The following is a 24564-nucleotide window of genomic DNA, read 5'->3' on the forward strand; positions in this document are numbered from 1 at the left end:
ATTATTGGAAGCAGATCCCAAGATCTCTCTCACTTTTCAGAGATAGTGTGCTTATAACGAAACCTCAAGGATTCTTGTCAACTCCTGATCACGGGTGTCTTGTTTTAATGTGGCTTTATAACGTCTGATCTGTCAAAACGAACTACATCAGTTACTGTTATGGTTTAAACATTCTGTTAACTTTCCCAAACATTCCCAGGTTTTCCGGGAATCCTGTCTGGAGGATTTCCCAGGTATTCCCTTGTGATTCCGGGAATCTTTCAACCAGGATTTTCGGAGAACTTGGTCATTTTAGGAACGTTACCGGAATTCTGCAGTTTGCAGCCCCAAACACCAGTATATCTCCACAGAATGACATGCAGTTTTCCCTGTGGTACATAACAGAGACAGTTCATGAGTGTCAGAGTCAGACAAGTACATGTTACCTTTTCTCACTTCTCTTCTTCTCTTTCAGCCCCCTGTGGAGGAAACTTGACTGGATCCAACGGCTTCATCCTGTCTCCCAACTTCCCCCACCCCTATCCCCACAGCAAGGACTGTGATTGGCTAATAGCTGTCAACTCGGACTATGTTCTATCGCTGGCCTTTGTCAGGTAATAGGTGCTAGTTTCCTCCAAAGTGATTAAGGCCTACTCTCCCTATCAGTTCCACTGCATGCACACACACACACACACATACATACACATACACACACCCACACACTCAACACCGCCACCAAGGTGGACATTAATAGGCATTTTGTCACGACCAAGGGGCGTGAGGTGATTATACAACGGTAACTGCTGACCGTTATCACTGTTATATTAAGATGCAGTTCATGTCTTAGGCGGGTAATTAGCTACCCCAGCTGGACTTCCATGCTCACTTTGTCAGTAATGAACCCATAGTTGGCCTTCCTCAGCTCCCCACGTTAAGGTGCTGTATCAAGACGTCCCAGCCAACGTTGACTGATGCAGACACTTAATGGAAGTCAAAAGGAAGAACTTGTGTTTCACACCTAAATAGTCCCGTTAATTGCGTCCATTTTTCATTTCACCTTTGGCGGCCGCAAGGGCTGTCCCCAACAGACAGAGGTCAAAGGTCAACACAGGGTTAAGTTTTACTGCCGGTAGGGTACACAGTGTGACGTAAAGCTGACAGATGTTACCGCTGCTGCTGCTGTAAAGGCCTCTAAGTTAAACCTCTAACTTAAAGTTGTGAAATGAGACCGCCCTCTGCCTCTCCTCTACCAACAGCTAGCTAACTCCTCCTGTTTCTCTCTCTGCCTCTCCTCTACCAACAGCTAGCTAACTCCTCCTGTTCCTCCCTCTGCCTCTCCCCTACCAACAGCTAGCTAGCTCCTCCTGTTCCTCTCTCTGCCTCTCCTCTACCAACAGCTAGCTAACTCCTCCTGTTCCTCCCTCTGCCTCTCCTCTACCAACAGCTAGCTAACTCCTCCTGTTCCTCTCTCTGCCTCTCCTCTACCAACAGCTAGCTAACTCCTCCTGTTTCTCTCTCTGCCTCTCCCCTACCAACAGCTAGCTAACTCCTCCTGTTCCTCTCTCTGCCTCTCCCCTACCAACAGCTAGCTAACTCCTCCTGTTCCTCTCTCTGCCTCTCCTCTACCAACAGCTAGCTAACTCCTCCTGTTTCTCTCTCTGCCTCTACCCTACCAACAGCTAGCTTCTCCTGCTCTTCTCTCTGTCTCTCCCCTACCAGCAGCTAGCTATCTCCTCCTGCTCCTCACTCTGCCTCTCCTCTACCAGCAGCTAGCAAGCTTCTCCCTCTGCCTCACCCCTACCAGCAGCTAGCCTCCTCCTCCTGCTCTTCTCTCTGCCTCTCCCCTACCAGCAGCTAGCTAGCTCCTCCTGCTCCTCCCTCTGCCTCTCCTCTACCAGCAGCTAGCTATCTCATCCTGCCCCTCTTCTTCTCTCTGCCTCTCCTCTAGCAGCAGCTAGCTATCTCCTCCTGTCCCTGCTCCTCCCTCCGCCTCTCCTCTACCAGCAGCTAGCTATCTCCTCCTGTTCCTCCCTCTGCCTCTCCCCTACCAACAGCTAGCTATCTCCTCCTGCTCCTCCGTCTGCCTCTCCTCTACCAACAGCTAGCCTCCTCCTCCTGCTCCTCCCTCTGCCTCTCCCCTACCAGCAGCTAGCTAGCTCCTCCTGCTCCTCCGTCTGCCTCTCCTCCACCAGCAGCTAGCTATCTCATCTTGCCCCTCTTCTTCTCTCTGCCTCTCCTCCACCAGCAGCTAGCTATCTCCTCTTGCTCTTCTCTCTGTCTCTCCTCTACCAACAGCTAGCTATCTCCTCCTGTTCCTCCCTCTGCCTCTCCCCTACCAAGAGCTAGCTATCTCCTCCTGCTCCTCCGTCTGCCTCTCCTCTACCAACAGCTAGCCTCCTCCTCCTGCTCCTCCCTCTGCCTCTCCCCTACCAGCAGCTAGCTAGCTCCTCCTGCTCCTCCGTCTGCCTCTCCTCCACCAGCAGCTAGCTATCTCATCTTGCCCCTCTTCTTCTCTCTGCCTCTCCTCTACCAACAGCTAGTTAGCTCCTCCTACTCCTCCTCTCTCCGCCTCTCCCGTACTTACAACAGCTAGCTAGCTTCTCCTTCTCTTCTCTCTGCCTCTCCCCTACCTGCAGCTAGCTATCTCATCTTGCCCCTCTTCTTCTCTCTGCCTCTCCCCTACCAACAGCTGGTTAGCTCCACCTGCCCCTGCTCCACCCTCTCTCCGCCTCTCCTCTACCAGCAGCTAGCTAGCTCCTCCTGTTCCTCCCTCTGCCTCTCCCCTACCAACAGCTAGCTAGCTCCTCCTGTTCCTCTCTCTGCCTCTCCCCTACCAACAGCTAGCTAGCTCCTCCTGTTCCTCCCTCTGCCTCTCCCCTACCAACAGCTAGCTAGCTCCTCCTGTTCCTCCCTCTGCCTCTCCCCTACCAACAGCTAGCTAGCTCCTCCTGTTCCTCCCTCTGCCTCTCCCCTACCAACAGCCCGCTAGCTCCTCCTGTTCCTCCCTCTGCCTCTCCCCTACCAACAGCTAGCTAGCTCCTCCTGCCCCTGCTCTTCCCTCCGCCTCTCCTCTACCAGCACCTAGCTTTATACTCCTGTTCCTGCCTCTCCCCTACCAACAGCTAGCTCCTCCTGCTCTTCTCTCTGCCTCCTCCCTACCAGCAGCTAGCTAGCTCCCCCTGCTCCTCTGTCTGCCTCTCCTCCACCAGCAGCTAGCTATCTCATATTGTCCCTCTTCTTCTCTCTGCCTCTCCTCTACCAACAGCTAGTTAGCTCCTCCTACTCCTCCTCTCTCCGCCTCTCCGGTACTTACAACATCTAGCTATCTTCTCCTTCTCTTCTCTCCGCCTCTCCCCTACCAGCAGCTAGCTATCTCCTCCTGTTCCTCCCTCTGCCTCTCCCCTACCAACAGCTAGCTAGCTCCTCTGCCCCTCCCCTACCAGCAGCTAGCTATCTCCTCCTGTTCCTCCCTCTGCCAGCAGCTAGCTAGCTCCTCCTGTTCCTCCCTCTGCCTCTCCTCTATCTCCTCCTGTTCCTCCCTCTGCCTCTCCTCTACCAGCAGCTAGCTAGCTCCTCCTGTTCCTCCCTCTGCCTCTCCCCTACCAACAGCTAGCTAGCTCCTCTGCCCCTCCCCTACCAGCAGCTAGCTATCTCCTCCTGTTCCTCCCTCTGCCAGCAGCTAGCTAGCTCCTCCTGTTCCTCCCTCTGCCTCTCCTCTATCTCCTCCTGTTCATCCCTTTGCCTCTCCTCTATCTCCTCCTGTTCCTCCCTCTGCCTCTCCTCTATCTCCTCCTGTTCCTCCCTCTGCCTCTCCTCTATCTCCTCCTGTTCCTCCCTCTGCCTCTCCTCTTGCATGAATCAAAAGGGTGACATACATACCTGTCCCTTGGCAGCCCGTGCTGTGCCAGACACGAGGCTGTGGAATATTAATCGGGGGGGCTGTGTGTGTGTGTGTGTGTGTGTGTGTGTGTGTGTGTGTGTGTGTGTGTGTGTGTGTGTGTGTGTGTGTGTGTGTGTGTGTGTGTGTGTGTGTGTGTGTGTGTGTGTGTGTGTGTGTGGGAGAGAGAGAGAGAGAGAGAGAAAGTGAGTTAACGGTACCACCTCCTTAGTTGCAGCCACTGCTGTTGCTTAGGGTTGGAATGTTGAGGCTGCGAAGCTGTCATCAAGGCAAAGGGTGGCTACTTTGAAGAATCTCAAAAATAAAACATATTTTGATATGTTTAACACTTTTTTTGGGGTTTGTACATGATTCCATATGAGTTATTTCATATTTTTTATGTTTTCACTATTATTCTACAATGTAGAAGTAGTAAAAATAAAGAAAAACTCTTGAATGAGTAGGTGTGTCCAAACTTTTGACTGGTACTGTAGGTCTCACGGCAAGGGACATTCCTTTTTGTTAACAACATGCTAAGTAGACCAATTAACTGTTTCCTGTTTGTCACAATCAAAATGACACTGTCTGATAATGTATGTGTGTATTGTTGTATTCATTAGCCTTGCTATTAAAAGCGTAGTGTTTTATATTCAAGTTGAAAGCTAGTCACTGCAGTGATGATGACACAGCAGTTTTCAAGCGACCAGTATCGGGCAGCCATTTTGGCTCCACCAGTTAGACAGTTTTTGTCTTTTGTGTAAAGTGAGCTCTGCTCTCTTCTTATTTGAATGGTCTTATCCCACAACACAAGGGAGTAAATAACACAGTGGAATAGTGGCTTTTTGGCAGTGGGACGGTGTTACTGAAGCTCAACCAGGGTGAAAAGCCTTTTCTTCTGTTCCGTCTCGCAGACTTCCATTACACACTCCATTACTGACACCATTCTCTCCCAAAAAGACATGAAATATGAACACAATGGAAATAGAGAAAATTGAATAATAATACGTTGTAAAAAAAAATAAAAAAAGGGACCCAATGCATCGGCAGGGTTGGCATGATAAGGAGTAAGGGGCCTTGCACCGAGCCCTGGGGGACACCATTTGTATCTGCAGCAAAGTATTATTATATTGTAAAAAGTGACCAGTTGCAGTTGCATTGGCAATGTGGTAAAATGTAGATTTCATTGTCATTGTTGCCAAATTGGGTATTATCATTGCTACATATTCAATTAGTAACCAAGCTAATTGTTTGTTGAGTGACGGCTCCAGAGGCTAAGCGAGAGAAGAAGAAAGATCGGAGCACATATGGTTATCAAAATGTAATTACTTTATTAATATGGTGTAGAGCAGGAGTTTTTCCCCCCATGTTTGGATTGCTATTATCTTACAATGAGCCTTTAGCCTTTAGATACAGGCTCAATGAAGTGTGACCGTATCACTTAGCATACTCTTTCAGAAATATTTAAATAAGAAAATACACCTCCCAATCTCTCTTATGTAAATTAGCTTCCCTGATACAGAAATATGTGTGTATGTTAATCTTCACACACACACACACACACACACACACACACACACATTCTCAGAGATACGGAGCATGGCAGTGAGCAGTTGATAGTCTCTGTTTTGTGGTGAGTTCTCAGCTCAAAAGGATATGTGCCTCATCTTTGACTATACCAAAGCAATTACACTCCCTGGGTATTTATAGTTAGTGTCCTCCCACAGCAACGATAAGGGTAATGAATGTAGCGCTAGCAAGCGTTATTAAAGGGGGATATCATGGTGTTGTCTAGCTCTCCAGCCCTGATCCATAGAGAGAGGTTACGGATGATTTGAGGAATCTATTCATTAGCGTCTGTGGCATTGGGTAGACGCTGGCATCTGAGGCATCTGCCACTGTGTGTCAACGTGAATCGCAGGGCCTTTTGAGTGTTGTCGCTAAACTCCCACCTCGACCGCCAGTCGGAGAGGCCATGACCCCAGAGAGTTGTTTCTAGTGTGTAATTCCTCCCTACTACTGTATACTGCATACAGACAGACGCATTGAAACCCAGCTCAGCAGAGACAGAGATAATTTCTCAAATATCACCCTCCTCCAGATTTTATGATCTGACTGAATTGGATTATAGTCTTTAATCTGATTTCTCGCTCTCTCTCAACCCCCCCTCCCCTCCTCTTTCTCTCACTCTCTCTCTCAACCCCTCATTCTCTCTCTCTCTCAACCCCCCTGTTCTTTCTCTCCCTCTCTCTCTCACTCTCTCTTCACATCTTTCTCTCTCCCCATCTCGCTCTCTTTCTCTCTCTCTCTTTCTCTCTCCCCATCTCGCTCTCTTTCTCTCTCGCTCTCTCTTTCACTCCCCCTCTCTCTTTCTATCCCTCCCTTTCTCTAGTTTCAGCATCGAGCCTAATTATGACTTCCTGTATATCTACGATGGGCCAGACAGCAACAGCCCTCTGATTGGCAGCTTTCAGGACAGCAAGCTTCCAGAGAGAATCGAGAGCAGCTCCAACACCATGCACCTGGCCTTCCGCAGCGACGGCTCCGTCAGCTACACCGGTTTCCATCTGGAATACAAAGGTAGGACGCTGTCATGCTCTCTTAGATTCTTAGATTTCTCAGTTTTCTCATAGAGGGAGATTTCTTCTTAGCTGTAAGGTCTAGTTACTCTACCAAAGTCAGAAATATACATTGTTTACTATACATTTTTGCATATGCAGAGTTGAAGGAGAATACAAAATGCTTTCTATCTCTAGATTATACTGTCAGCAGGGGTAGATGTTTTTAGCATTTCAATGATGCGTTTGGTTAGACTCTTCTTTACTCTGATCAACATGAAACTCCCTCCCTGTCTGTGTTACCTGCCTGCGTCTCCTGTTGAAGGTAATTCCTCATGTGTATTTCTACCCCCTCTTTAGCCAAGCTGCGTGAGTCCTGCTTTGACCCAGGCAGTGTGATGAACGGGACCAGGCTGGGCAGCGACTACAAGCTGGGGTCCACCGTGACATTCTACTGCGAGCCGGGCTACGTTCTCCAGGGCTATTCCACTCTCACCTGTATCATGGGGGACGACGGCAGGCCCGGCTGGAACAGGGTTCTACCCAGCTGTCAAGGTTTGGAGTATACCATCGTACCTGTTTTATTATTTATTATTTATGAACCTTTATTTAACTGTTGAAGCTATAGATATGGACATAGCTGTGTACTATCACAAAAATAAAATAGGATAAGTGTGTCTACTTAAATTACTAAAATGTAAATGTAAAATATCAGTGGGCAACCACAATGTTAAATATATCTGTTAGTATATTTACTGAGCCAGGGGAGGGGATCCAATACAAATGTGGGAAGGAAAGAAAGAAGGAAGGAAGGAAATAAGGAAGGAAGGAAATAAGGAAGGAAGGAAATAAGGAAGGAAGGAAGGAAGGAAGGAAGGAAGGAAGGAAGGAAGGAAGGAAGGAAGGAAGGAAGGAAGGAAGGAAGGAAGGAAGGAAGGAAGGAAGGAAGGAAGGAAGGAAGGAAGGAAGGAAGGAAGGAAATAAAGAATCCAAGGATTGGATTTAGTAGCCAGTCTAAAACAATCAATATGGCTTACAGCACACATGCAAGCACACAGAAGATAACCGTACGACTAGACTGCTAAGCTGTTTGTGTTATCTTTATGTGTGTTCCATCCTGGTCTTTTCTGGGCAGATGTCGCTTGGCCAATGTATTGAATAAATGGGTCACATGTTCCCTCCGAAGGTCAAAGCAGGTGTTGAGCTCTGCTCTGTGTGTCTGTTTGTTTCCTCCAGCACCGTGTGGGAGTCGTTCCACAGGGTCAGAGGGCACGGTGCTGTCTCCTAACTTCCCCCGCAACTACACCTCAGGACACAGCTGTGTGTACTCCATCTCCGTGCCACGAGAGTTCGGTAAGGACACCGTATAAACTCACACTTTTGTTAGAGAGACTTGTGGTGTGAAATAAGCTCAATGTGGTATGAATTGATGTGGTGCAAGTTTTGTTTGGCGATATACTTAATTAAAACTACAATAGCACAGTCTTCTTTGATGCATTTTTTTAAGCGAAATACGAATGTTGAAATAATTCAACATATCCATCGGCTCTTTTGGAAAATTGTACCTTTTCATCTTGATATTAGGCTACAATTTGACGGTATAGGAGTATTTGAACACAGACCTCTGCTGTATAAATATTTTAGAGTTCTTTATCCAATTTCATTCATTCATCAGTATTAGTCCCCCATGGGTAGCTACAGGAAAGTCTTCCGGGCAGGTGCTTTATTAGGATTCGCTGAAAGTTGTGTGGGTTCAGACACAGCAAAGTACTGCTCACCTGTAACTAAGCAACGAGCCATCGATTTTCTGCCACGCAAGGCTTTAAAAGTGTTTTGATGGCATAAGGACTTGTCTCGCAGGAGGGTGAGATATAAATGGCTGCTTTTACACAGGCAGCCCAATTCTGATATTTTTTTCCACTAATTGATCTTTTGACCAATCATATCATATCTTTTCACATCAGATATTTTTCAGAACTGATCCGATTGGTCAAACTTGACCTGTTTCAGCATTCTAGCCTGTTATATCTCAGTGTTACATTTCTTTCTTGCACTTGATTCACACTGCCTTCCTCAATCAATATGTGAACATTGGTAGTGGAAAAGTAAATTGTGCTCCAATTAACCCTCTCCAGTCCAAGCCCTGTCTAAGCCTGGGGATGGGTTTCTATTGAGCTATGTGGAATTGTTTTAAGAAGGTCATAGCAAGGATCATTTAGCTATTTGATTTAGAATTTTATGACCCCTTGAAATATCCCCCCACAAAGTATGTCAGCGGGGCCGGAGAAAATTGACTCTATACATTTCAGCACCCTGGACAGCAACCATTGGGCTGTCTCTGAGGGGTGGTACCTTGGACAGATCTACAAATGGCACCATATTCCTTACATTGTACAGTCTATGGGCCCCGGTCAATATTTTATCCAGTTAACTCATGGGGACTATTATAAGCTCTACCACCATTAGTTTCTTTTTAATTTATTTTATATAAAATAGCTGATTATGTATGCCAAACACAATACACATTTAACTCCGGTTACTCAGTTTTGCTCACACAGTGGGGGGGCAATGGGAAGGATTGGTGTGAAGATTACTCCTCATTTCTATCCCTCTGTATGACCCAGTCCTGTCAGTCCTCTAACTCTGAGTTCACAACACTGCTCTCTCAAACCCAGAGATATCTATTTAAAAGGAGTGCATTTGTTCTCTAAAGCCGGATACAAAAAGCCTAGTGTGGATTTGCTCAGAGGGGATTGACTCCTTGACAGCCCTTCTAAACACACACATACAGTGTGTGTGTGTGTGTGTGTTTCGTGTGTGCATGCCAGTGTGTGTTCGTGCGCGTGCCCGCGTGTATGTCTTATGATACCCACACAGTATAGTTATAATGTAATAAATATCAATCTCAATATGATATGATTAAGACTAAATAATGTGAAGGAATGTTTGACAGAATGTACCCTAACATACATTATTTGCTACATTAAAATATGGAAGCGTTGTCTGAAATAAACTAGCTAGCACATCTCCGTCATTATGGGTTTTAAGGTAGAAGTATCTACAAACAATGTCATCTGAAATCTGCCAGCATTTATGAGAGATGTAATAAAATATAAATTTTGCTGCCACAGTACCCAGCCTGACACAACACATACAGATGACGTTGTAAGTTTACGTTCACCTTAGCCAAATACGTTTAAACTCAGTTTTTCACAATTCCTGACATTTAATACTAGTAAAAATTCCCTGTTTTAGGTCAGTTAGGATCATCACTTTATTTTAAGAATGTGAAATGTCAGAATAATAGTAGAGAGAATGATTTATTTCAGCTTTTATTCATTTCATCACATTCCCAGTGGGTCAGAAGTGTACATACACTCAATTAGTATTTGGTAGCATTGCCTTTAAAATGTTTAACTTGGCCTTCCACAAACTTCCCACAATAAGTTGGGGGAATTTTGGCCCATTCCTCCTGACAGAGCTGGTGTAAATGACTCCAATACATTCACTTTGTTGTCCTTAAGCCCTTTTGCCACAACTTTGGAAGTATGCTTGGAGTCATTGTCCATTTGGAAGACCCATTTGCGACCAAGCTTTAACTTGGTTAAATTTTCATTTCTCATAATGCCATCTATTTTGTGAAGTGCACCAGTCTCTCCTGCAGCAAAGCACCCCCACAACATGATGCTGCCACCACCGTGCTTCACGGTTGGGATGGTGTTCTTCGGATTGCAAGCCTCCCCCTTTTTCCTCCAAACATAACGATGGTCATTTTGGCCAAACAGTTCTATTTTTGTTTCATCAGACCAGAGGACATTTCTCCAAAAAGTACAATTTTTGTCACCATGTGCAGTTGCAAACCGTAATCTGTATTTTTTATGGCGGTTGTGGAGCAGTGGCTTCTTCCTTGTTGAGAGCCTTTCAGGCTATGTCGATATAGGACCCGTTTTGCTGTGGATGTAGATACTTTTGTACCTGAATTGATTTGCACTTTTCGCACCAAAGTAAATCTCCTTCCTGAGCGGTACGATGGCTGCGTGGTCTCATGGTGTTTATACTTGCACACCATTGTTTGTACAAATGAATGTGGTACCTTCAGTCATCTAGAAATTGAACAAAAAAAAATCTGAGGACTTGGCTGATTTCTTTAGATTTTCCCATGATGTCAAGCAAAGAGGCACTGAGTTTGAAGGTAGTCCTTGAAATACATCCACAGGTACACCTCCAATTGACTCAAAGGATGTTAATTAGCTTATCAGAAGCTTCTAACGTCATGACATCATTTTCTGTCATTTTCCAAGCTGTTTAAAAACACCATCAACTTAGTGTATGTAAACTTCTGACACACTGGAACTGTGATACAGTGAATTATACGTGAAATAATCTGTCTGTAAACAATTGTTGTAAAAATGACTTGCGTCGTGCACAAAGTAGATGTCCTAACCGACTTGCCAAAACTGTAGTTTGTTAACAAGAAATGTGTGGAGTGGTTGAAAAACGAGTTTTAATGACTCCAACCTAAGTGTATGTAAACACTGTACAGACTTCATCTGTACATCACAGGCTGGGAGCATCAAAGGAGCTGGTGCACTCAGGGGTAAAGTGCCTTTCTCAAGGGTGCAATGGCAATAGGTAGTATGCAGGATATTGAAGCCGGTAACACTCTGGAGATTTCCCCGCAGGTAGCTCGGGGGTTCATACCTTGTATTCTGCAGTAGCTTTGGGTTAGACCTAACAGACTACTGTAAAGCTTCTCTTTCCCGAAACACAAATGACATTCACCTAGACAAGATTAATAGATCAATAGATCAATAGAGCCAGAAATAGATGGGAGATGGAGAAGTTGGTTCACCAAACTGGGAGGTTTTGCTTTGCTGTCTAATGACAGGGAGCTAACAGGGAGCCTTGATTCAGTGATTTTATTGGATTTCCATTTGAAGGTAATAGGTGTCATCGTTATAAACATAAACAATAATCTTTATACAATTTATTTTGTGAGCCTCGTCATTATCTGCCATTCGTTTTGATTGATCAGTGTGAGCATTGCATTCTGGACATAATCACTGGTAGAACATCATTAGCAAGGGACAAGAGAGTAGAACACACACATACAGATTTGACAAGGTCTTTGGCACATGTGGCTCAATACAAACGGTAGAGGGGCAGATTTGTCACTTCACACCAGTAAACTGGTTGTAATAATAAAGTCATTTGCAACCAGCTTAGTCGTCTGAGTGTAGAGAAATTATTGTGCTTCTAGTTCCGACAGTGCAGTAATATCTAACAAGTAATCTAACAATCCCCAACAACTACCAACAACTACACACAAATCTAAAAGGGTGAAAGATTATATGCACATATAATTATATGGATGAGCGATGGACGAGCGGCACTGGCAAGGTGCAATAGATGGTATAAAATGTGGTATTTACATATGATATGAGTAATGTAATATATGTAAACATTATTAAAGTGGCATTATTTAACGTGGTTTTGTTTAAAGTTACTAGTGATCCATTTATTTAAGTGTCCAGTGATTGGGTCTAAATGTAGGCAGCTGCCTCTCTGAGTTAGTGATGGCTGTTTAGCAGTCTGACAGTCTTGAGATAGAAGCTGTTTTTCAGTCACTCGGTCCCAGCTTTGATGCACCTGTACTGACCTCGCATTCTGGATAGTAGTGGTGTGAACAGGCAGTGGCTCGGGTGGTTGATGTCCTTGATTATCTTTTTGGCCTTCCTGTAACATCGGGTGCTGTAGGTGTCATGGAGGGCAGGTCGTTTGCCCCCGGTGATGCGTTGTGCAGACCCCACCACCCTCTGGAGAGCCTTGCGGTTGAGGGCGGTGCAGGCTGTGATACAGCCAGTAAAAGTTTGTTAGGGTTTTGGGTGACAAGCCACATTTATTTAGCCTCCTGAGGTTGAAGAGGCGCTGTTGCGGATGATACAGTTTGTACAATTGTGTAATGTGATTTTGGACTGTTTAATGAAGGAAACTCCAATTCCCTTTTGAGTTGAACTAAATGAACTAAACTAAGTCTTTGATATTAATTACTAGTCTAGAGAGAGAGAGAGAGAGAGAGAGAGAGAGAGAGAGAGAGAGAGAGAGAGAGAGAGAGAGAGAGAGAGAGAGAGAGAGAGAGAAAGAAAGAAAGTGGGAGAGAGAGAGAGAGAGAGAGAGAGAGAGAGAAAGAAAGAGAGAGAGAGAGAGAGAGAGAAAGAAAGAGAGAGAGAGAGAGAGAGAGAAAGAGAGAGAGAGAGAGAGAGAGAGAGAGAGAGAGAGAGAGAGAGAGAGAGAGAGAGAGAGAGAGAGAGAGAGAGAGAGAGAGAGAGAGAGAGAGAGAAGGAAAACTCTCCAACAGAAACAAACTTTTCAACAAAGATCAAGACAACACACTGAGCATAAATATACTGTATATATTGATTGCAATTGTTCCCAAATGAGTGAGCGTTCATGTGTAAAGGATTAGCATTTCAATTGTTATAATTATTAACTCTGTAGTGACTTAGTAGTCTCTGTAGTCGACCCCCCACTTCCCTTTTGTACAACAAGCCGTTTAGCCCACTAGGGCACATTCCTACAACAAGCCGCGATGCCGGTTTAGCCCACTAGGGCACATTCCTACAACAAGCCGCGATGCCGGTTTAGCCCACTAGGGCACATTCCTACAACAAGCCGCGATGCCGGTTTAGCCCACTAGGGGCACATTCCTACAACAAGCCGCGATGCCGGTTTAGCCCACTAGGGCACATTCCCCTGTCATTTCTTGTAACCATATTTACTTTGTTTGTTTGTTTATGCATGTCTGTGATTGTTTAGTTAGTAATAAATAAATGATTTAAGACAATTGATGTATGGATGACTCATAGTGAAGACTGGGTTCGTTCAAATAACCAACAATTTACGACGTTTGGAATGAGACTAACGTGAGGTAACGTAAATAATTCATTCATTCGAAGACTAATTGATCAGATATAAAATATTTGAAAGGTTATATTGGGAAATTATAACTTTGTAAACTGAATATTTTCCTTGGTGCCCCGACTTCCTAGTTAATTACAGTTACATGATTAATCAGTTTGATCGCGCAATACTAATTACAGAGAATCTATGATAAAAACAAAGTCTTCAATTTAATGATAGTAAAGACACGACAATGTGGATAGGGGGGTGCTCCCTCTGAAGTCCACGATCATCGTCCTTGTTTTGTTGACGTTGAGTGGGAGGTTGTTTTCCTGACACCATGCTCCGAGGGCCCTCACCTTCTCCCTGTAGGCTATATCGTCGCTGTTGGTAATCAAGCCCACTACTGTTGTGTCATCAAACTTGATGATTGAGTTGGTGGCATGAATGGCCACGCAGTCGTGAGTGAACAGGGAGTACAGGAGGGGGCTGAGAATGCACCCTTGTGGGGTCATCAAAGTGGAGATGTTGTTTCCTACCTTCACCACCTGGGGGGCGTCAAAGTCCAGGACCCAATTGCACAGGGCGGGATTGAAACCCAGGGCCTCCAGCTTGATGATGAGCTTGGAGTGTACTATGGTGCTGAGCTGTACTCAATGAACAGCATTCTTACATAGATATTCCTCTTATCCAGATGGGATAGGGCAGTGTGCAGTGTGATGGCGATTGCATCGTCTGTGGACCTGTTGGTGTGGTATGAAAACTGAAGTGGGTCTAGGGTGGCCGGTAAGGTGGAGGTGATATGATCCTTGACTAGTCTCTCAAAGCACTTCATGATGACAGAAGTGAGTGCTACGGGGCGGTAGTCATTTAGTTCAGTTATCTTTAACACGTTAACACGTTTAAATGTTTTACTCACGTCGGCCAAGGAGAAGGAGGGAAGGGCAGTCCTTGTTAGCGGGCCACGATGGTGGGACTGTATTATCCTCAAAGCAGGCAAAGAATGTGTTTAGTTTGTCTGGAAGAGTGATGTCGGTGTCCGAGACGTGGCTGGTTTTCTTTTTGTAGTCCGTGATTTCATGTAGACCCTGCCACATACGTCTCGTGTCTGAGCCATTGAATTGCGACTCCAGTTTGTCCCTGTAGCGGCATTTCGCTTGTTTGATTGCCAATCGGAAGGAATAACTACACTGTTTATTATCAGCCATAGTCCAAGACCTCTTTCCATGGTTAAATGTGGTGGTTCGCGCTTTCAGTTTTGTGTTAAGGCAGCCATCCAACCACGGTTTCAGGTTATGGTAGGTTTTAATAGTCACAGTGGAGACAACATCTGCAATGTACTTCCTTATAAACTCACTCACCGAGTCAGAATATAGATCAATGTTGTTCTATGAGGCTGACCGGAACATATCCCAGTCCGCGTGATCAAAACAATCTTGAAGCGATTTGTCAGACCAGTGTTGAATGGTTCTAGTCATTGGTACATCCTGCTTGAGTTTCTGTCTATTACATAGAGTCCAAGTTCCTTGAGGGCCGTCTTGTTGTCTGCTTGAGGGGGAATGTACACAGCTGTGGCATTAACTGACGAGAATTCTCTTGGGAGGTAATATGGCCGGCATTTGATTGTGAGGAATTCTAGGTCGGGTGAGCAGAAGGACTTGATTGTTGTTAGGATTACACCATGAGTCGTTAATCATGAAGCATACACCCAGCCCTTCTTCCCAGAGAGGTGTTTAACTCTGTCGGCACGATGCATGGAGAAGCCCGGTGGCTGACCTGATTCCGACAACATATCCCGAGAGAGCCATGTTTCCATGAAACAGAGAATGTTACAATCTCTGATGCCCCTCTGGAAGGCAACCCTTGCTTGAATTTCGTCTACCTTGTTGTCAAGAGACTGGACATTGGCGAGTAATATACTCAGGAACGGTGGGCAATGTGCACGTCACCGGAGCCTGACAAGGAGGCCGCTCTGTCTGCCCCTTCTGTGACGCAGTTGTTATGGGTCGGCTTCTGGGATTAGATCCATTGTCCTGGGTGGTGGTCCAAACAGAGGATCCACTTTGGGAAAGTCGTATTCCTAGTCGTAATGTTGGTAAATTGACGTCGCTCTTATATCCAATAGTTCTTCCCTGCTGTATGTAATAAGACATAAGATTTCCTGGGGTAACAAGGTAAGAAATAATACATAACAAAAACTAAATACTGCATAGTTTCCTAAGGACTCGAAGCGAGGCGACTCTCTCTGTCGGCACTGTCTTTGTACACACACACACACACACACAGTTATAGGGAGTCCTCCACTAACCCATTCATTCATTCCCCCGGACCTAGAGCCACCACTGTTAAAGAATGCCCCTTTTCCTGTTTCATTATTCTGTCACAAAGAATGATATCAGCAATATTTCAGGCAATGACAGGTTTGGTCTAGAAGATGAATATTGTAGAAGAAAAGAGAGCAGAGAAAGAAAGCCCACCTCTCTCTCTTTCTCCCCATCTCTCTCTCTATATCTTCTCTATATCTCCCTTTCTCTCCCCATCTCTCTATTCCCATCTTGCTCTCTCTATCTCTCCCCCATCTCTCTCTCTCTTTCTCTCTCTCTCTCTCTCTCTCTCTTTCTCTCTCTCTCTCTCTCTCTCTCTCTCTCTTCCCCCAGGCACACCATGTGAACACTATGGAGAGATCCTCCTCTTCTCCTCTCCACCCACTCACAACCCCCATGCCACACCACTAATGATCTCCGACTGTTAAATAAGTTACAATTAAAAGAGCATCTATTGGCTTGCCCTGGGCGTCTACATGTTTCCAGGGACGTAAATGGGCTTTTAATTGTTGTTGAAACGAGGCTTTCCAGTGCAGTGTAAAACAATAACAGTTTATTTTTTATATATATTTTAACAGGGTGTCATATTGAGACTCTTTTTCAAATGAGCCTGCACAATACAAACACACACATCAATACAAAACACACTAAAAGTACTAAATTACCTCACTTAGATCCTTCCCCACTAATGTTTTACATTCCCTACAGGGCAACAGGCAATCAAGCCTGAGCCTCCCCTGCAACATGATCCACATCTGTGGAGCACAAAAACTAGTACCGTCTCTCCCTAAATCAAAAGTCACCCTTGGAACGTCTTGCATTATCCTTAAATGGAATGGAAAATAAAACTATAAATCATGCTTTACCTTTGACGAGCTTCTTCTGTTGGCACTCCAATATGTCCCATTTATTTGGCTCGTTTGATCCTGAAAAACACTGGTTCCAACTTGCGCAACGTCACTAGAAAATATCTCAAAAGTTACCTGTAAACTTTGCCAAAACATTTCAAACTACTGTTGTAATACAACTTTAGGTATTTTTTAAAGTAAATTATAATTAAAATTCTAGACGGGATGATCTGTGTTCAATACAGGAAGAAAACAAACTGACGCTACCTTTCTGGTCACGCGCCTCTCACAAACAGTACACTTGAAGTGACCCTCGTTTTGAACAGGGCTACTTCTTCATTACACAAAAGAAAAACTTCAACCAATTTCTTAAGAATGGTGACATCCAGTGGAAGGGATAGGAACTGCAAAAATGTCCCTTAGAAATCTGGATTCCCAATGAAATCCCATTGAAAAGAGAGTGACCTCAAAAGAAAATATCTGAATGGTTTTTCCTCAGGGTTTCGCCTGCTACATAAGTTCTGTTATACTCACAGGCATGATTCAAACAGTTTTAGAAACTTCAGAGTGTTTTCTATCCAAATCTACTAATAATATGCATATCTTATCTTCTGGGGATGAGTAGCAGGCAATTGAATGTGGGCATGCATTTCATCCGGATGTGAAAATACTGCCCCCTGTCACCAAGAAGTTAACAAAATGTGTTTATTTGTTTATTAGGCTACTGTGCAGTCTAGTAAACATGGGAAAGTGACTAATTCCTTACATAAGGGAGAGCAGGCCATGTCTGTACTACTGAATGCGGGGCATGCGGGAGACCGGGGTTCAAATCCCTTTGGGGAGAACGGAGTAGGCTGTTCTTGTAAATAAGAATTTGTTCTTAACTGATTCCACATGTGTTATTTCATAGTTGTGATGTCTTCACTATTATTCTAAAATGTAGAAAATAGGAAAAATATACAAAAAATCTGGAATGAGTAGTTGTGTCCAAACTTTTGACTGGTACTTGCTGGAACCTAAAATATGGTGCTGTACAACATGACGCTTGGCAGTACAGTACTGGGCTATTTAGCTAAAGAATCCCTGCAGGGCACGAGGAAGGAGTAGGCTGTCCTCGTAAATAAAATGTTGTTCTTCATTGACTTGCCTAGTTACATAAAGGTTACACTAAGAGCATAACATTGCACCCTGCAATTTTCTAATTCTTGTCTAACCAATGCCCAAATGGAGATTAAGTAAAAAAGAATAATATCATTGATTTATCAAGACCAAACCAGTCCAGAGCAGCGCGAAACAACAACATTTGGAGTCAAGGGGTATGAATACTTTCTGAAGCCACTGTATTTGACTCATTCAGTCATTCTAGCTAAATGGCCATTATTCTAGATGTCTCTTAACGAGCTGACCCTTTTTAAAATGTTATTTCACCTAAAATTACATACCCAAGTCTAACTGCCTGAAGCTCAGGACCTGAAGCAAGGATATACATATTCTTGATACCATTTGAAAAGAAACACAAGATCTGGTAAAAGATAATAAAAAAAACATGCGTAAAAAAAAAAAAAAAAGATCCATCATCTTTGAAATGCAAAAGAAAGGCCATAATGTATTATTATATATTATTATTAAGTGCAATTTTGATAATGGCCACTAGATGGATTAAGTGCATGTGCAAAATTGTAGACTGATCCAATGAAACATTGTATTTCTGTTCAAAATGTTGTATTAAGTCTTCCCAAATGTGCCTAATTGGTTCATTGATACATTTTCAAGTACATAACTGTGCACTCTCCTCAAACAACAGCATGGTATTATTTCACTGCAATAGCTACTGTAAATTGGACAGTGCAGTTAGATTAACAAGAATTTAAGCGTTCTGCCCTTATCAGATATGTCTATGTCCTGGTAAATGTTATTTTTACTTACAACCTCATGCTAATCACATTAGTCTACGTTAGCTCAATCATCCCACGGGGGACCCAATGATCTTGTAGAGGTTAAAGTCAATTGACTTGATTTAGAACTGTGAATAAACAACCAGGTTGTTGCATAATACAGATGAAGTCGTAAGTTCACATACACTTAGGTTGGAGTCATTAAAACTCGTATTTCAACCACTCCACAAATTTCTTGTTAACAAACTATAGTTTTGGCAAGTCGGTTAGGACATCTACTTTGTGCATGACACAAGTCATTTTTACAACAATTGTTTACAGACAGATTATTTCACTTATAAATCACTGTATCACAATTCCAGTGGGTCAGAAGTTTACATACAGTAAGATGACTGTGCCTTTAAACAGCTTGGAAAATTCCAGAAAAAGATGTCATGACTTTAGAAGATTATGATTCTGGCTAATTGACATCATATGAGTCAATTGGATGTGTACCTGTGGATGTATTTCAAGGCCTACCTTCAAACCCAGTGCCTCTTGACATCATGGGAAAATCAGAAGAAATCAGAAAAAAACTCAGAAAAAACATTGTAGACCTCCACAAGTCTGGTTCATCCTTGGGAGCAATTTCCAAATGCCTGAAGGTACCACTTTCATCTGTACAAACAGATGCAAGTATAAACACCATGGGACCACACAGCCGTCATACCGCTCAGGAAGGAGATGCGTTCTGTCTCCTAAAGATGAACGTACTTTGGTGCAAAAAGTGCAAATCAATCCCAGATGCTAGAGGAAATAGGTACAAAAGTATCTATATCCACAGTAAAACGATTCCTATATCGACATAACCTGAAAGGACGCTCAGCAAGGAAGAAGCCACTGCTTCAAAACCGCCATAAAAAAGCCAGACTACGGTTTGCAACTGCACATGGGTACAAAGATCATACTTTTTGGAGAAATGTCCTCTGGTCTGATGAAACAAAAATAGAAATGTTTGGCCATAATGACAATGTTATGTTTGGAGGGAAAAGGGGGAGGCTTGCAAGCTGAAGAACACCATCCCAACCGTGAAGCACGGTGGTGGCAGCATCATGTTGTGGGGGTGCTTTGCTGCAGGAGAGACTGGTGCACTTCACAAAATAGATGGCATCATGAGGGATAAAAATTATGTGGATATATTGAAGCAACATCTCAAGACATCAGTCAGGAAGTTAAAGCTTGGTAGCAAATTAGTCTTCCAAATGGACAATGACCCCAAGCATACTTCCAAAGTTGTGGCAAAATGGCTGAAGGACAACAAAGTCAAGGTATTGGAGTGGCCATCACAAAGCTCTGACCTCAATCCTATAGAAAATATGTGGGCAGAACTGAAAAAGCGTGTGCGAGCAAGGAGGCCTACAAACCTGACTCAGTTACACCAGCTCTGTCAGGAGGAATGGGACAAAATTCACCCAATTTATTGTGGTAAGCTTGTGGAAGGCTACCCGAAATGTTTGACCCAAGTTAAACAATTTAAAGGCAATGCTACCAAATACTAATTGAGTGCATGTTAACTTCTGACCCACTGGGAATGTGATGAAAGAAATAAAAGCTGAAATAAATCATTCTCTCTACTATTATTCTGACATCTCACATTCTTAAAATAAAGTGGTGATCCTACCTGACCTAAGACAGGGAATCTTTACTAGGATTAAATGTCAGGAATTGTGAAAAAACAAGTTTAAATGTATTTGGCTAAGGTGTATGTATGTTAACTTCCGACTTCAACTGTATATACTACATTGACATTTACACTCCCACCAACAGTAGAAGACTGCAATCAGGGGTGAAAGTAAGCCGGTACTGTCCGGTAAGGACCACCTTCAAAATAAATAATGCCGGTAAGGAGTACCGGTAAAATATGAGCCTATCACAATAATTCCAACAAAGATGACAAGGAAATTGTAGGCTATTACAGCATCATTTATCATTACCGCCTGTCAGCTGCATGAGAAGTTAGCAAACGGACTTAAAAACGGGTGGTATATGCTCCAAAATGATGTGATGCAGAGATGACTGGCTGGGACCGACAGGCTTGGACAGCAGCAGGCGCATCATTCAATTTAGGCTACAGGTGTGCCACTTTCTGTTTTTATAATAGACATCTCTTTCTGTTCATCAAATTTCGGGTGCAGAGTTCTAGATGCTGGAATTATTTACAGTGGAGGAACGGGCGCAGGTAACCAACTTTTTGAAGTGATTTGTTTGACAATCAGATGAAAACATAATTCCCGGTTCTGTTCATGCGAACATTAAAAGGTAATACGTTTTAACAGTTAAATGAACCTCATAAACACCATTAACACAGGAGGTTCCGTACCGGGAAGAAATTAAATCTCCTTTAATAACGCTTGACTACAATGCCAGGCAGCAAAACACACACGCACGCACGCACACAGACACACACACATTATTACCACTGCTGTTATGTTTTATACTGATGAACTGCCTGCCATCATCTTCAGCCTTTTTAAGACCAACCCAAAGTGGTAAACGGACATATTTGCACATTTCAATAAATAAAAACAGCTGGTGGAGCACCTGTGGAGCATAAAGCCTATTTTAATTAAATCAAATGGAAACTGTAGAGAGATAGAGAGAGATGGAAGGATTGGGTGGTTTTGCTTCTCCTCGTTGCTTGCTGGGCTCAGTGCTTATATTGTAGCTGACCTTTGTTTCGATGTGAGATGGCTAAGAAAAAAGAGAAAAGCTTTTTCTCCAGATCTCTCTCCTCTCTCATACATTCAAAAACAAACTCTGATGTTTATCAGGTTTTCCATCTCAAGCTGAATGATACTGTAGTGATACTGTATCTCTCTCTGGGTCCCCTCTTTTTATCTCTCCCTCTGTCTCCCCCTCTCTCTCTGGGTCCACTCTTTTCATCTCTCCCTCTGTCTCTCCCTCTCTCTCTGGGTCCTCTCTTTTCATCTCTCCCTCTGTCTCCCCCTCTCTCTCTGGGTCCTCTCTTTTTATCTCTCCCTCTGTCTCCCCTCTCTCTCTGGGTCCTCTCTTTTTATCTCTCCCTCTGTCTCCCCCTCTCTCTCTGGATACTCTCTTTTTATCTCTCCCTCTGTCTCCCCCTCTCTCTCTGGGTCCTCTCTTTTTATCTCTCCCTCTGTCTCCCTCTCTCTCTGGGTCCTCTCTTTTTATCTCTCCCTCTGTCTCCCCCTCTCTCTCTGGGTCCTCTCTTTTTATCTCTCCCTCTGTCTCCCCCTCTCTCTCTGGATACTCTCTTTTTATGTCTCCCTCTGTCTCCCCCTCTCTCTCTGGGTCCTCTCTTTTTATCTCTCCCTCTGTCTCCCCCTCTCTCTCTGGGTCCTCTCTTTTTATCTCTCCCTCTGTCTCCCCCTCTCTCTCTGGATACTCTCTTTTTATCTCTCCCTCTGTCTCCCCCTCTCTCTCTGGGTCCTCTCTTTTTATCTCTCCCTCTGTCTCCCCCTCTCTCTCTGGGTCCTCTCTTTTTATCTCTCCCTCTGTCTCCCCCTCTCTCTCTGGGTCCTCTCTTTTTATCTCTCCCTCTGTCTTCCCCTCTCTCTCTGGGTCCTCTCTTTTATCTCTCCCTCTGTCTCCCCCTCTCTCTCTGGGTCCTCTCTTTTTATCTCTCCCTCTGTCTCCCCCTCTCTCTCTGGGTACTCTCTTTTTATCTCTCCCTCTGTCTCCCCCTCTCTCTCTGGGTCCTCTCTTTTATGTCTCCCTCTGTCTCCCCCTCTCTCTCTGGGTCCTCTCTTTTTATCTATCCCTCTGTCTCCCCCTCTCTCTCTGGGTCCTCTCTTTTTATCTCTCCCTCTGTCTCCCCCTCTCTCTCTGGGTCCTCTCTTTTTATCTCTCCCTCTGTCTCCCCCCTCTCTCTCTGGGTCCTCTCTTTTTATCTCTCCCTCTGTCTCCCCCCTCTCTCTGGGTCCTCTCTTTTTATCTCTCCCTCTGTCTCCCCCTCTCTCTCTGGGTCCCCTCTTTTTATCTCTCCCTCTGTCTCCCCCTCTCTCTCTGGGTCCTCTCTTTTTATCTCTCCCTCTGTCTCCCCTCTCTCTCTGGGTCCTCTCTTTTTATCTCTCCCTCTGTCTCCCTCTCTCTCTCTGGATACTCTCTTTTTATCTCTCCCTCTCCCTCTGTCTCCCCCTCTCTCTCTGGGTCCTCTCTTTTTATCTCTCCCTCTCCATCTGTCTCCCCCTCTCTCTCTGGGTCCTCTCTATCAGTTACTGTCCCTCACTCTCTCACTCTCTCCCTCACCTTATTTTATTTTTCTTGCTTAGTCTTCCTGCGCAGTGGTGGGCCAGACATCTGTGTGGTAGAGTGTCTCCCTAGCAGGGTATAGGCTCCTCCCTCCATATCTAGCAGGGTATAGGCTCCTCCCTCCATACCTAGCAGGGTATGGGCTACTTCATCCCTCACTCCATAACTCCCTCCATATCTACCAGGTTATATCTAGCTCTACCTCCTTCCTCCATATCTACCACGTTATATCTAGCTGTACCTCCCTCCCTCCATATCTACCACGTTATATCTAGCTGTACCTTCCTCCCTCTATATCTACCAGGTTATATCTAGCTATACCTACCTCCCTCCATATCTACCAGGTTATATCTATATGTTCTCCCTCCATATCTACCAGGTTGTATCTAGCTGTACCTTCCTCCCTCCATATCTACCAGGTTATATCTAGCTGTACCTCCCTCCATATCTACCAGGTTATATCTAGCTGTACCTCCCTCCCTCCATATCTACCAGGTTATATCTAGCTGTATCTTCCTCCCTCCATATCTACCAGGTTATATCTAGCTGTACCTTCCTCCCTCCATATCTACCAGGTTATATCTAGCTGTACCTTCCTCCCTCCATATCTACCAGGTTATATCTAGCTGTACCTCCCTCCCTCCATATCTACCAGGTTATATCTAGCTGTACCTCCCTCCCTCCATATCTACCAGGTTGTATCTAGCTGTACCTCCCTCCCTCCATATCTACCAGTTTATATCTAGCTGTACCTCCCTCCCTCCATATCTACCAGGTTGTATCTAGCTGTACCTCCCTCCCTCCATATCTACCAGGTTATATCTAGCTGTACCTCCCTCCCTCCATATCTACCAGGTTATATCTAGCTGTATCTCCCTCCCTCCATATCTACCAGGTTATATCTAGCTGTACCTCCCTCCCTCCATATCTACCAGGTTATATCTAGCTGTACCTCCCTCCCTCCATATCTACCAGGTTGTATCTAGCTGTACCTTCCTCCCTCCATATCTACCAGGTTGTATCTAGCTGTACCTTCCTCCCTCCATATCTACCAGGTTATATCTATATGTTCTCCCTCCATATCTACCAGGTTATATCTAGCTGTATCTCCCTCCCTCCATATCTACCAGGTTATATCTAGCTGTACCTCCCTCCCTCCATATCTACCAGGTTATATCTAGCTGTATCTCCCTCCCTCCATATCTACCAGGTTATATCTAGCTGTACCTTCCTCCCTCCATATCTACCAGGTTATATCTAGCTGTATCTCCCTCCATATCTACCAGGTTATATCTAGCTGTACCTCCCTCCCTCCATATCTACCAGGTTATATCTAGCTGTATCTCCCTCCATATCTACCAGGTTATATCTAGCTGTATCTCCCTCCCTCCATATCTACCAGGTTATATCTAGCTGTATCTCCCTCCCTCCATATCTACCAGGTTGTATCTAGCTGTACCTCCCTCCCTCCATATCTACCAGGTTATATCTAGCTGTATCTCCCTCCATATCTACCAGGTTATATCTAGCTGTATCTCCCTCCCTCCATATCTACCAGGTTATATCTAGCTGTATCTCCCTCCCTCCATATCTACCAGGTTGTATCTAGCTGTACCTTCCTCCCTCCATATCTACCAGGTTGTATCTAGCTATACCTTCCTCCCTCCATATCTACCAGGTTATATCTAGCTGTACCTTCCTCCCTCCATATCTACCAGGTTATATCTAGCTGTATCTCCCTCCATATCTACCAGGTTATATCTAGCTGTACCTCCCTCCCTCCATATCTACCAGGTTATATCTAGCTGTACCTTCCTCCCTCCATATCTACCAGGTTATATCTAGCTGTACCTCCCTCCCTCCATATCTACCAGGTTATATCTAGCTGTACCTCCCTCCCTCCATATCTACCAGGTT

General features: G+C 44.4%; 1 protein-coding gene across 1 annotated transcript in view; it reads left to right on the forward strand.

Moving 5' to 3' along the window:
- The window catches only part of LOC116354513 (CUB and sushi domain-containing protein 3-like), a 492885-nt gene that overhangs the window by 246470 nt on the left and 221851 nt on the right, over positions 1-24564 (forward strand). The window contains 4 exon segments of the mRNA XM_031795095.1: positions 455-593; positions 6246-6433; positions 6772-6966; positions 7648-7764. Coding sequence (XP_031650955.1) covers positions 455-593; positions 6246-6433; positions 6772-6966; positions 7648-7764 — 639 coding nt within the window.

This window comes from Oncorhynchus kisutch, linkage group LG17, assembly GCF_002021735.2.
Source record: "Oncorhynchus kisutch isolate 150728-3 linkage group LG17, Okis_V2, whole genome shotgun sequence".
Lineage (NCBI taxonomy): Eukaryota > Metazoa > Chordata > Actinopteri > Salmoniformes > Salmonidae > Oncorhynchus > Oncorhynchus kisutch.